Source organism: Orcinus orca, chromosome 2, assembly GCF_937001465.1.
Source record: "Orcinus orca chromosome 2, mOrcOrc1.1, whole genome shotgun sequence".
Lineage (NCBI taxonomy): Eukaryota > Metazoa > Chordata > Mammalia > Artiodactyla > Delphinidae > Orcinus > Orcinus orca.
Window position 1 is genome coordinate 58,073,748 of NC_064560.1, and position 13,468 is coordinate 58,087,215.

Here is a 13,468-nt window from a genome sequence, read left to right on the forward strand (position 1 = left end):
GTCACTTTTGCTCACAGCCCACGCCCAAAGCTTAGTCGTCTGCACACCAGGCTGCCAGACAGGCCAGGAAATGAAGCCTGTATTCCACACAGCTGTTTACCCAACTAAACCTTGGCGGACAGTGAGGGGGGGAGACCATTGATGGATTGAAAGACTCGGAAGGGTTAAACCCCAAGGAGAGGCTATAGAAAATATATTCGCCTTTAAATTAATTGTCTCCCAGTACCTTTTCCTGGTGATAAATGTTCATTTCTTTCGTATTTTATTAAAACCGCACTTCAAGGACTCTAATAATATTATGATCTAGCAAACATGCTTCTGTTTTTATTTCAGAAATACATTTAGGATGGTCAGAGAAACTCAGGAGGGGAGAGTAGGAAATGAAATGACTCTGGGAACACTGAAGTGAAGTTTATGATGCATTCATATAGTTAATTTCCAGAAAAAAATGTCGTGTTCATTATTTTTGCAAAAGTTGTGGAGGACAGAATCTCAGTCACTTAGTCCTGAGATAGCCCCCTAACATTTTTGTGGTGTTCACATCCATCTTCAGCTATAGGGTACCCGTGAGATGATGTGGTTCTAAACTGGCAGGTGTGGGAGTTTTGTGAGTTCATGATACTGTGCTGTTGGTCTCACTCTCTTTTTCTCTCACACATCAGCTAACGGCCCGTGCCCTCTGATTTCTCCAGGTATGGCGTAAGCCCCGAGAACATCATCCTGTACGGTCAGAGCATCGGGACTGTCCCCACGGTAGACCTGGCCTCCAGGTACGAGTGTGCAGCCGTAATTCTCCATTCGCCTCTGATGTCTGGATTGCGCGTGGCTTTTCCCGATACCAGGAAAACGTACTGCTTTGATGCTTTCCCCAGGTAAGCTCAACAAGTGCTAAGGCGTCCGGTGACCCAGCTTCACATCAGATGCCACCGTTAATTGTGGGCTACTAATAAATGTCTCCTGAATGCAGCCGGACGTCAGCCCCTGTGCTGCGCTCCTCAGGGAACGTGGAGGTGGATATGACATGTACACCAGCCGGAAACCTGGTCCTCTGGGCTGGACTCATTTGTAAAACAATCTACCAGATGATGTATAAGGACCTTGCTTGTACCGATATCCAGGATTAATTGGTTTAGCTGGACGTGCAGGGTAAAAAAAAAAGTGCCCACATGTCTTAAAGGAACATCTAGTCCAGTGTTCTTTCATTCGCTCAGATGGACATGTATTGCTGAATCACGAGAGCTAAATGCAAAATCTGTGATGAGGCCATTAGCATGGTCTAGACACTCAAAGAAAAACCACAAGCATCCCCAATTTTGAAATTTCTGTTATGTTTTCAGTCAGGCTGATAGGTAAGAGAAAAAGTGACGTGAGCTATTTGCAAGCTGGTAATGGGCTGCAGGGACCGTGTAAGTGGATGGTCCTTCCCTCCCCTCCCCACCGCCCCAGACCAGTGTGACCACTCATTCCTCCTGCCGCCCACTTGTGCCTGAAGACCCCCTCCCCTGCAGAGGGGCCGGCACCCTCCGCTGGAGGCGTGTGCATGAGAGCCCCCAGCCGGGCCCCCTCCTGCCGGCGCCCCAGGGGCAGCAGAGCCCCTGCCACCCCAGTCCCTGCTGTTTTCTAGTCCCCTAATAGAAGGAAGAAAAACGGGCAGCTGTGTATACGTGCCAAAGCAGCGAGCACACTGCTTTCTTGAATACCTCTCTTTGAAAACTTCTGCTTGTTTTTTAAAATCTAAGCTGAGGAAAGTATTTACTAAAAACTATTTGCCCATGGTACGTTGCTAAACGGGCCGAGGTTCTGACAACAGGACTCACACGGCCACACTGTAGAAAAAGCCTCAGCAGAAGAATGTACAGTTTTCGGATTCTGATGGACCCGTTCATCGCTGTCATTCTGTTATTGCTGGGAGAGAAAAAGAACATCATTTGGTTGCATAAACATCTGTTCCACAGACTGGCCTGTTTCACAAGAAGAAACTTTCTCTCAACACCTTGGGTGAACTTCATTTCTGTGCACCCTGTACCGGGTTCAGTGAAGTTCAGCTTCATGGGAAAGTTGAACGAACTGCAAATTGCCAGTGGCGTGGCTGAGAATGCTAAGTAGGGCCCATGTGCGACTCGAATGTGGCCTTATTTGTGCTGAATGGGTATTGAGAGGCCGGTTTGTTGAAAGGGAGATATTTAGCATGTTTGCGGGAAGCTATGCTAGGAGTTACCCTGGCAACAAAATGAATCGGTTTCCCCCCTGACTCTTAAATTAGCGTATACCTTAAAGTACAGCCACGACAACTAATTATAGCTTATTCATTAATAGGAAACCAGCCACTAGTCTTTACTGGGTTTGTCTGATCTGCCAGTCCACGGCTAAACATTTCACGCCTCTTATCTCACAAGACTCATTTTATAGTTAGGAAACTGAGGCTTAGAAAGTTAAGCGGTTTAAGCTGCTTAATTAAGGTTGGTGAGTGGAAACAGCCAGAAAAGGCCATTCATCCTATTCAGTACCATGAAGTATTAGTATGATAGATTTCAAACCATTAACAGTCACATGGACTTTCATCATTAATTGAATTGGGGAATGTTTTCTTATGGTGTCCATTGCTACCAAATGCACACTTGTCTCTGTGTCCCTCTCTCTCTCTTTTTTAAAAAAATTTATTAATTTTATTTATTTATTTCTGGCTGTGTTGGGTCTTCGTTGCTGCGCATGGGCTTTCTCTAGTTGCGGCGAGTGGGGGCTGCTCTTCATTGTGGTGCGTGGGCTTCTCATTGCAGTGACCTCTCTTGTTGTGGGCACTAGGCACACGGGCTTCAGTAGTTTGTGGCACACGGGCTCAGTAGTTGTGGCTCATAGGCTTAGTTTCTCCACCACATTTGGGATCTTCCCGGAGCAGGGCTCGAACCCATGTCCCCTGCATTGGCAGGCGGATTCTTAACCACTGCGCCACCAGGGAAGTCCCTGCCCCGGTCTTCAAAGGAAGGCACTTTCTCATTTCTTTTTTAGTATTAAAAAATTAGAGATAAAGAGTCCTGATTATTATTTGGTTGGTGGTTTATTTTCTTCTACCTCCTTTACATTTAGAATCAGATGGTGGCATAACCTCAGGTACACCCATCCTCCAGGTTGCAGAGAGTCTCCTAACTCATGCAGCATGGAGCTGTCAGTAAATAGATTTTTAAATTGAATATAACTGGACTATTGCATTCTTAGAAGAAGTCACTTTAAAATTTAAATACGAGAGGAAAGTAGATTTCTAAGCAAGATTCCTGATCTGCAAAGTTGACCCCTTCCACAGTGGCCCTGATCTTGGCAAATGACATGGCTGATGAGATTTTGCAGTCTTCCCGGATGTCTTGAGGTGGCTGGCAACTTCCTGAGTTGTTAATAAGGCTCTGTGACAGCTGTTTGTAGATCTTTGGAATGTGTAATGGATGTCAGAGCTCTGTACTATCACCACAGCCTCATGTCTGTCCTTTAATGATCTCCCCAAGCTTCAGTTAACCTCTTTGGTTTAACAGAGATGGTCCTTCCTCTTTCACTGTGGCTCATTGGAGATGCAATGCGGTTTTGTATGTAAAGTGCAAAGCACCTGGCTGTGGTCAATGCTGAGTAAACGTTAGCTATGACTTTTAACAAAATGATCCCTACGGGTAGTACCAATTTGATCCCTCTGTAACTTTGGCTAGGATCAGGTACAGAAAGTCAACAGTAAGGGGGTCTCTGGCAGGAGGCCAGAATGGACAGAGGGTCGCCTGTCTCCATGTGTTTGCAGGTGAAATGACAGTTACCTCTGTCAGAGAAGTTGCCTACACACGCAGCCCAACAAGGTTTACAGTCTTCTTCATTCCTCTTTGGGAAACGCTTTCAGAGTCTGCAGCACATTCTTTTGGAGATGCTCAAATATTCATCCTTTGTGGGTAGCTTTGATTTTTGTAAACAGTCAGAAATCATTCAGAATTCAATCTAGATGTTGTACATTAAGTTTTCAAGCTAAATAGTCTGGTTTTTATTTAAAAATGAGGTATTTGTTTCTATGAAATGAGGTTTCTGAGGATCTTGTTAATCGATGCTGAAGGTGGCTTACACGGAAAGAGTCCTGAAAACCTGAGTGGCTGTGGAGTCAGTGCTCAGATTTCAAAAGAGGCGTTCATTCTGGTATGTTAAGGTCTAGCTTGTTTATTTAAAAAAAAAAATCCTCTCTCCAAAATATGAATATATCAGAAATAGTAGTTACTGGATAGCTAGTCTGACGACATTTAGGAGTTCTGTTTTTAATAAAATACTTTAACAGAAACACAATGTGGCTAAATGCAGTGTGGTATTCGCAGTTGGATCTCGGAACAGAAAAACTTCATGGAAAGTGGAAAAACTTCAGTGGAAAAACTCATGAAATCCAAATAAAGTCTGGAGTTTGGTGATGTACCGACGCTGGTTTTCGGTTTTGAGCAATGTACTATGGGTAACGCGTGGTGTTGGCCTTATGGGAAAGGGGTTGGGGTAGATAGGAGCTCTGTGTTATCTTTGTACCTTTCCTGTAAATCCAGAATTATTGCAAAATGCAATATTTTAAATATTTAATATTTAAATATTTAATATTTAAATATTCACTTTTAAAAAGTGAATTACTAGAAAAGTGAGGGGGGAAAACACCCTCGCGTGCTTACCTCCCTCGTCTGAACACCGACTCGGTTCCATGAAGTGTGATGTCTGTCGTCTGTGAGCATAACTAAAGGAGTCCTTTTTCTCCCCCTCCCCCTTTCCTGTCTTGCAGCATTGACAAGATATCTAAAGTTACCTCTCCCGTGTTGGTCATTCACGGTACAGAGGACGAGGTCATCGATTTCTCCCATGGCCTGGCCATGTACGAGCGCTGTCCCCGGGCCGTGGAGCCCCTCTGGGTCGAAGGGGCTGGCCATAATGACATAGAGCTTTATGCACAATACCTAGAAAGGCTAAAACAGTTCATATCTCACGAACTTCCTAATTCCTGAAGAAGATGACTTGCTTTTACCTCATCTACTGTGAACACAGGAATCCTCGGTTTTGCACATGCTTTAACTGGATAGCTGTCATGGCGGGATAACCACGAGGAAGCGCCCAGCTCTTCAGGCGTCCTACTCAGAGAGCTGAGGGCATCTCGGTCTTTCACATCCAGAGGTTCTACTAACTCACACATCATGTTAAACTGAACGGTTGTGATTCCCAGCTTCATCGCCTTGCAGAATGGGAATGAGAGCTGAGTGGGGGGACCGTTTTCTCCTGCTATAAAAGATGCTCACACCCCTTTCTATTCCTTACCCACCACGTAGGATTCATTTACGCAGGACTCAGCCTCTCTCCACCCGTGTTCTCATTATGTGAGCTTCAGCTCTCTTTCAGCCACTAGATTCATGGGTCCAATCCATTTGTGAAGCTGTGATAGTGTAACTGGAAACCATCATGATGAAAATCCCTTCGTTCATTTTTGTTCACACTCCGGTCTTTCCCCCAAACAAATCAATTAAAGGGTAATTTACTGGAACTACCATGAACGACTTCATCAACTGGAACCATATGAATATAACTGGAATATTCTTAAAAGGAAACTGGGGTTTTTTTTAAGTGTAAATTTATTACTAGTCCACAGAGTTTTAATATTTTGATCGTCTGGTTGGTCTAACAAAGAACCTAGCCGACCTTCCTTCTGTAAAGCCCTCCTTGTAGGCTTTTTTAAAGTACTGTACATATATGCAATTACCTTGTGCATAGATTCTTAATGGATAGTTTTCTTTTGTCAGGCTACAACAATGAACTGCAGATTCCTTGTTTGTAATGTAAATGATTGAATACATTTTGTTAATACGTTTTTATTCCTAGGTTTTGCTATTAAAAAAATTTTATAACATTTCCAAGACAAAAAATGACAAGTTTATGCTTTGAAAAATTTATGTAATTAAAATTCCACTAAACTAATCTTTTTAGTTTAGGAGTTATTTGGGTTTTGACACTGGAGTTGCGCCAGTAAGCATCAGAAGTGGAAGATGCTTAAAACTGCTACACTACTTGTGTTGGTTGGGGGTTCGGGTTTGAGGGTTCTTTGGTTTTATTAAAAAAAATTTTTTTTTTCCAAATTTAAAAGCCTTAAATGTACTGTAAGCCTCAGATTGTTGTACAGCTGGATTGCGGTTGATTGCCAGCTTGTGTACTGTTGCTTGGATACGACACAGCGGTTGGTCATGGAATAAAGGATGCATGGATCAGAATGTGCGGGCTCATGCAGTGTTTTTCCTTTATCTCTCCATCGAAGAAAACATTCTGTCCAGATTTAAGAAGAAACCCTCGGAGCTTACAAACGTCACTACCTTTCTCAAAGTGTATATGTTTTTTTAAACTTTTTATTTTATATTGGAGTATAGCTGGTTAACAGTGTTGTGATAGCTTCAGGTGTACAGCAAAGTGATTCAGTTACACATATACATGGATCTATTCTTTTTCAAATTCTTTTCCCATTTAGGTTGTTACCTAATATTGAGCAGAATTCCCTGTGCTATGCAGTAGGTCTCAAGGTGTGTGTTTTTGTTCTGTAAAAGACCATAGATAACTTTTGAAGAAGCCAAGATGTAAAGCCTGTAGCAGTGAAGTACAGGTGGCATCCAAATAGAGAAGGCAGTGGATTCTGGCTGTGAAACAAGAACGATGAAGGCAATCTCGCTGTGACCCGGCTAGGAGGGAGAACAGGCCTGCTTCTTTGGAAAACCTGAGCTGAGTCTTTTCCGTCCTTTGATCACTGACTAGAAAAAGAGCGACTGAGGGATGCTTGTTTTCAACTCTCGGAACACCCCTTCTGGGCACGCAGGAAGAGAAATGGTGGTGGAGGGAAGGTGTAAGGGCGTGGGCTATGCTCCCGTGAGTGTGTGTCCCAGCACATTGCAGGCTACTTCCCGGTCTTAGATCAGTACCTGTAATGGGAGATCTTGGAAGGATGGGGCCCTGCTCACCTAGGGGAGTCATCAGTGAAGCTACAGAGGTGGTACTGTCCCAGAGGTCCAGGAGACTTAGAAGGGAAAGCAGCATATCCAACAGCCTGCCTTTGGGGTGTGAGAGCAGCTAACCTAGGTTTCCAGAGACCTGATTTCTGATCTCGTTTGTCTGCTGCTTGCATCTTCTGTAAACCAGTTCCCCCTTTTTTCCCTCCTGAACTATTTAGTAAACTTACTTTTGTCCGCCAAATTTCAGCAGTTAATGGGAAACGATAATAAGATTGACAATTACAGAAGCTAAGGTGGCAAAGCCTTTTCCGTTCATTGTTTTTATAACTTGATGTAGGTGGTTTATATCTATTGGAAGCAACTCATGTTTTCTGACTCCTGACTCTTTCCCCTGAACCGGGGAGGGGGTTTTGTCTACTCTTTCTCAGAGTTTGACATGGGGACAGCCTTTCTCTGAGGATGGCGTGAGTGATGACAGTGGGAATTCCAAGAGAGACCCCATTCATGCCAGTTTCAGATTACAAAACATACTTAGTACTGAACCTGAAAGATCTGGCCACTTCTGTTTTCTGCTGTAAGATGGACTTGGGGTGAGGACCAACTCTCCTTATGGAAAAAAAGTAAAAAGCAAAAACAAACTAGCACTACTAAATAAAATGGAAAAATCTTAGACGCATGAACTGGTAAGAAAATAAAGATTATGTAGGCCAAATACTAGGTAAAGATGAGGAGCTTTGAAGCCAGTTTTCTCTTGGAAGGAATTTCCTGGACTAGGTTAACCTGAGCATTGGTTTTCCAGTCTGGTGGAGCTCAGGGGACAGTAAACAAACCCTAGAGCGCCCTCCACGGTGGGGAGACTAATTGGAAGCTTCCCTTTTTAGAGGAAAATCATATGATCATCTCAACAGACACAGACAAAACATTTGATGGAATTCAATATCCCATTCATGATTAAAAACCAAACCAAACTCATATCAAACCAGGGCTAGAAAGCAACTTGATGAACAGATTATCTCAAAACAAACTGAAACACCAAGCATTGTACTGAGTGGTAAAACAGTGGAAGCATTATTCCATTTTAGGTTGGGAATTAGCCATAGGACCATTCTCACTTCTGCTCAGAATTACACAAAGCCCCTAGCAAATGCAGTAGAGTCAAAGAAATGAAAAAGGTATAAGACATGGAAAAATAAAAAGGATGAATATGTTCTAAAGCCAAATTATTGTGGCTGCACAGCTCACTAAATTTACCAAAAATCATTGAAATGTACACTTAAAAGGGGTAGATTTTATGATATGTAGATTATACCATAGTAAAAGATATTTAAAGAAATGAAAAATAAATAAAACTCAGATCATGATGTCTGGATGAAACACCAGTCAGCTACACCAGAAAGTATCTACAAATTATTAGATGTAATAAGAATTTAGTTAGGTTGCTGGACACAAAAATCAATATAGAAAAGTCCATCTTATTTCTATAAATCAGTTAAAAATGTTTTAAATTCAATTAAAAACAAAGATACCATTTACAATAGCTTTTAAAAATATTGAGTAACTGGGAATATTCTAACACATGTTAGACATACTCTGGAGAAAATCATAAAACTTTTTTGAAGGACATTAAAACCTAACTTAATGAGGGTTATACGATGTTAATGGATAAGAAGGCTCATTTTTAATATATTCTTCCCAAATAGACCTATAGGATTAATAATGATTCCAGTAAAAATCCCAACAGGATTTTTTGTCAGGAAACTGACAAGGTGATCCTAAAATTTGTATGGGAGAACAAAGTGCCAAGAATAGCCAGGGCAACTGAAGATGAAAAAGATGCAGCACGTGCTTTACCAGATAGAAGAATTCCAGGTGGGAAGTCTTAAGACTGAAAAGGCTCATTCTTTCAGATTCTAGAGTCTAGAAACCTTCATGACCCTGACTCCAGCCCCTACCAACAGCTGCTTCAGTATTCTGTACTCACCTGACCATAGCTATGTCATTACTGCTTGAAACCACAAAGGAATACATTTCTAGGCTTGATTTATTAAAAATAAAAAACTTTCATAGTAAAAGAAAAAATAGCATAACCTAGTGACAAACTGGGGTGACATTATAAAGCAAATGACATATAATGTAAAAATATATTTAATAATCAAACGATGAGGCACTCTTTATCAAAGAGCACAGGATGTGAAGAGACTATCATAAGAGATTATTGTCCATAATAATCACATATAGATTCAATCAATCAAATGACTATATCAAATATATATACATTTATACATTGAAATGCCATTTTAAATTATAAACTTGGTGCAAATATTTATTTGAAGAGGTTGCTCAGTATTTATTTGAAGAGATTATTGCCCAAAAGAATCACAGATTTAATCAAATAATCTAATAGATATATTTTAAAATACATTTAAATAATTAAATGCCATTTAAATTATAAGCTGGTATAAATATTTGAATTATAATACCCATTGGTGGTAAATGTTTGGATAAATAGTTACTTTAAAATTATATTGCTGGGGCTTCCCTGGTGGCGCAGTGGTTGAGAGTCCGCCTGCCGATGCAGGGGACACGGGTTCGTGCCCCGGTCCGGGAAAATCCCACATGCCGCAGAGCGGCTGGGCCCGTGAGCCATGGCTGCTGAGCCTGCGCGTCCGGAGCCTGTGCTCCGCAAAGGGAGAGGCCACGGCAGTGAGAGGCCCGCGTACCGCCAAAAAAAAAAAAAAAAGTTATACTGCTAATTTTACACACCAAGTTGGTACAAACGTTCTAAAGTATACTTTGAATCAAAAGCCTAATCTAGCAATTTGGCTTCTAGGAATTTATCCTTAGGAAATAATCAAGAAGATGACATGGGCTTATATGGGATAATCACTGCTACACTGTTAGTAAAAGTGAAAACTTGCAAACAATCTAAGTTTCCAGCAACAGGGATTTCGTTTTTATCATGTCCGTACAACGCATTATTCTGTAACCATCATAAACGATGCCATAGAACAATATTTAGTGGCGTGACAAAATTGCCAAAATACGTTATATGGTAACACTGATCACTAAATGGCTCCCGTGTATGATTCTTCTCTTCACACCCCCCACACATTCAAACTTGGACCAAGAGCTGGATATGTAATAGATGGACATCTTTGTTGTTGATGTTTAATTATATTGTCAATAAGTCTTTATAGAGGAAAGCCCAAACCTTCTTTCAGAATTCATGCGAAGTGGTTATAAAACATATCATCAGTAGGATCTTTTGTTAAAATAATTTGTTTTGGAATCCATTGGATGGCACTGTTTTACTCCCCAAGCTAGAAGGAACAAGTCATCCTCAGTACATCTCATTCCCTCATGTGTGAGGGTTACTAAGCCAATAGACGAAGTTCATATAAATATCACATCCCATGCTGTCCAACTCCGGTGCCTCCTCTTCCCTGAGGCCTTGCCTACCAGGATTTCTGCAAAGAAGACATAGTCATGCCTGCAGGAGCTCACACACAGCTTGCCCAGCAGAGGGCCTGGGACGCAGCCCTTGGAACAAGGAGGCCTGGCCCTATTCCTTCCCAGCCAGAGGAAAATATATGTAACATAAAATTCACCGTTTTAACCAATTTTAAGTGTACAGTTCAGTAGCATTAAGTACATTCACATGGCTGGGCAAGCATCACCACCATCCATCCCGAGAAAATTTTCACCTTCCCAAACTGAAACTCTGTACCCATTAAACACTAACTCCTCATTTCCCCTCCTCTGGACCCTGGGAACCACCATTCTACTTTCTGTCTTTGTGAATTTGACTCCTCTTAAGTACCTCACAGACGTGGGATCGCACAGTGTTTGTCCTCCTGTGAGTAGCTTATTTCACTGAATAGAATGTTGTCAAGGTTCATTCATGTGACATTTCATTCCCTTCCTTGTGAGGCTGAATCATTTTCTATTGTATGGATAGACCACATTTTGTCCATCCATTCATCCGTTGATGGACATTTGGGTTGTTTCCACCTTTTGGCTATTGTGAATAGTGCTGCTATGAATATGGGTGTACACACACACACACACACACACACACACACACACACACACACACACACACACACACACACACACACACACATTTGGAGACCTTGCTTTCCGTTCTTTTGGATATATACCTAAAGGTGGAATTTCTGGATTGTATGGTAATTCTAGTTTTACTTTTTGGAGAAAACACCAAAATTGTAATACTTGATCTGCAATTCTTAACAAGAGTCTTGGGGTCTGTGGCCCCTTTGAGAGGTCTGTACCTATGGGCATTTTTCTGGGAAGAAGGTCCACAACTTCAGCAGATTCTCAAAGGTATCAGTGATTCTGAAGGATTAAAATCACTGAACTAGACAGTAATGTCTACAGCTTCTTTTAAAGCCAGTATTTTTGAATTCCAGGAACTGTGAGTACGGATTTTGGGAGGTTAAGGAGCTTGAATGTATTCTGCAGGCAGGCCCAGGGAGGGAAGGCCATGGGCTGGTCAGAACTCTCTGCATACATAAGGAGAGCATCTCCGGATGTGCGGGAGTTGAGTGCAGAAGCATTTACAGACCCAGAAGGGGCTGAGACCATTGGAAGAATCTTGGCTACAGCAGGCCTGGCTGTGAGTTTTTCTGCCATGATACCGTGTGACCTTGGGCAATTCTCTTAACCGCTCTGAGCCTGTTCTTCGTCTCTAAAGTGGTAGTAATCCCCACCGCAGTCATCGTGGGATCAGATGAAATTCTGTAGGTAGAAAAGCTTTGTAAGAGGTAGTGGGGTCTTAGACCCACTCATTAAATGGCTGGCTGAGTTTGGGTTTAGAACAAGACAGAGAAAACTCTGAAAACTCTAGTTTAAGACAGTCTACCCTGTCGTAGCTTAATCATTACTCTGCTGCTAAATGATTTACCATTTGGCCGGACACAACTTGTTGACACCTGGCCCTGTCTGGCTCTGCTTCAGGGTGGGAGGGCCCGGGGCCTTCCAGACATGTGCAGATATTGTCTCCTGTTTCAGTGCCCTTCAGATCTCCCTTCCCTGGACTTCCAGATGACCCTTAGATGGGGCTGGGAGGCACATGTAGATCCCGAGCCCGTCCAGAACTTTCTAAGATGGGACCTGGAGTGGGCCAGGATTTCTGGGATAAAAAAGATCCAGGGGGGTAAGCAGTGGATCCTCTTGACTCTGATTTCTTAGCCAAGGCAGAGAAAACCAGCTTGGAGGAGAGCAGCAGATGAGGTCTGGGAAAGGGTGGGATGCCTCGAAGAAGGCGGCTTAGAAGAACGGATATGAAAGATGCCCTCTTAAAACATTTTTTAGACTTTAAAATTTTATCCAAAAGAGTGGATAAAACCTACTTTTATAGTTTAAGGGGAAAAAAAATGAGCACCCATATTTCCATTATTGAACCTAAGATACAGAATATTACCAGGACCTTAGAAACTCACCTTCTCCCTGCGTCTCCTCCAATCACATGCCTTTTCCTCCCTCACCCCACAGAGTTACCACTATCCTGAATTTTCTACTAGTCGTTCCTTTGCTTTTCTTTATAGTAAGAATGTGTGTGTGATCTACCGCTGGTAGACATACTGGTTATCGCCCAGATTTTAGCTATTAAAGATATTTCTTTTTTTTTTTTTTGCAGTACGTGGGCTTCTCACTGTTGTGGCCTCTCCCATTGCAGAGCATAGGCTCAGCGAGCCCGCTCCGCGGCATGTGGGATCTTCCCGGACCGGGGGACGAACCCATGTCCCCTGCATCAGCAGGCGGACTCTCAACCACTGCGCCACCAGGGAAGCCCTATATATTCTTGATATTCAAACTAATCTTTTATTTTCACGTGCTGCAAATATATTCTCCCAGTTTGTTCCTCGCCTTTTTATTTTCTTCGTGACATGTTTTGCGGAACGGATATTCTCAGTTTTACTCGGGGAAACCCTAATGGGTTTTTGCTTCATTATTACTTTAATAAGTAGACTCAAAATACATTAAACTTTTTTGCAAAACCACAAGAAGCAATCGATAAATACCATCAATTCCAATAACACCAAATATCTAGATTGCCTCAGTATCAAGCTCCTTTTACATAAATCATGCTTACTATATCCCTAATGTAGTAAAACTTACATTCTGGTGGCAGTGGGACAACAGGCAATAATCAGATAAACGTGTAATATGCCAAGTGTTACCAGATGCTCTGAGGGAAAGTCAAGTAGGGTGGTCAGTGTAGTTGTTCCTGAGTCTTGCAGATATCCCGACAGATGTTTGTATTTCTAGAAATGCTAAGAAAGGTTTGTTTGTTTTTTTAGCTGAGCAATTATCTTATATTCTTTCTTATATGCAGAGAACATAGCCGTTGAATAAATTAACAAGATATAGCCGGTGATTACCTTCCTAGTAGGCAGAAAGAACCCAGTTCTGTTCATTGCTTTCACTAGGTCTCGTTTCTGGGGGTCGGGGCGGGGGAACCTATAAGGAATTTA

The 13,468-nt window shown here is 42.1% G+C and overlaps 1 protein-coding gene across 1 annotated transcript in view; it reads left to right on the forward strand.

Moving 5' to 3' along the window:
• ABHD17C (abhydrolase domain containing 17C, depalmitoylase) overlaps nucleotides 1–6,245 on the forward strand; it is a 56,915-nt gene extending 50,670 nt beyond the window's left edge. The window contains exons 2-3 of the mRNA XM_004278323.3: nucleotides 693–872; nucleotides 4,775–6,245. Of these exons, the coding sequence (XP_004278371.1) occupies nucleotides 693–872; nucleotides 4,775–4,994 (400 nt within the window). The 3' untranslated portion in view covers nucleotides 4,995–6,245. The remainder of the gene's footprint in view (nucleotides 1–692; nucleotides 873–4,774) is intronic.
• The last annotated feature ends 7,223 nt before the right edge of the window (nucleotides 6,246–13,468 follow it).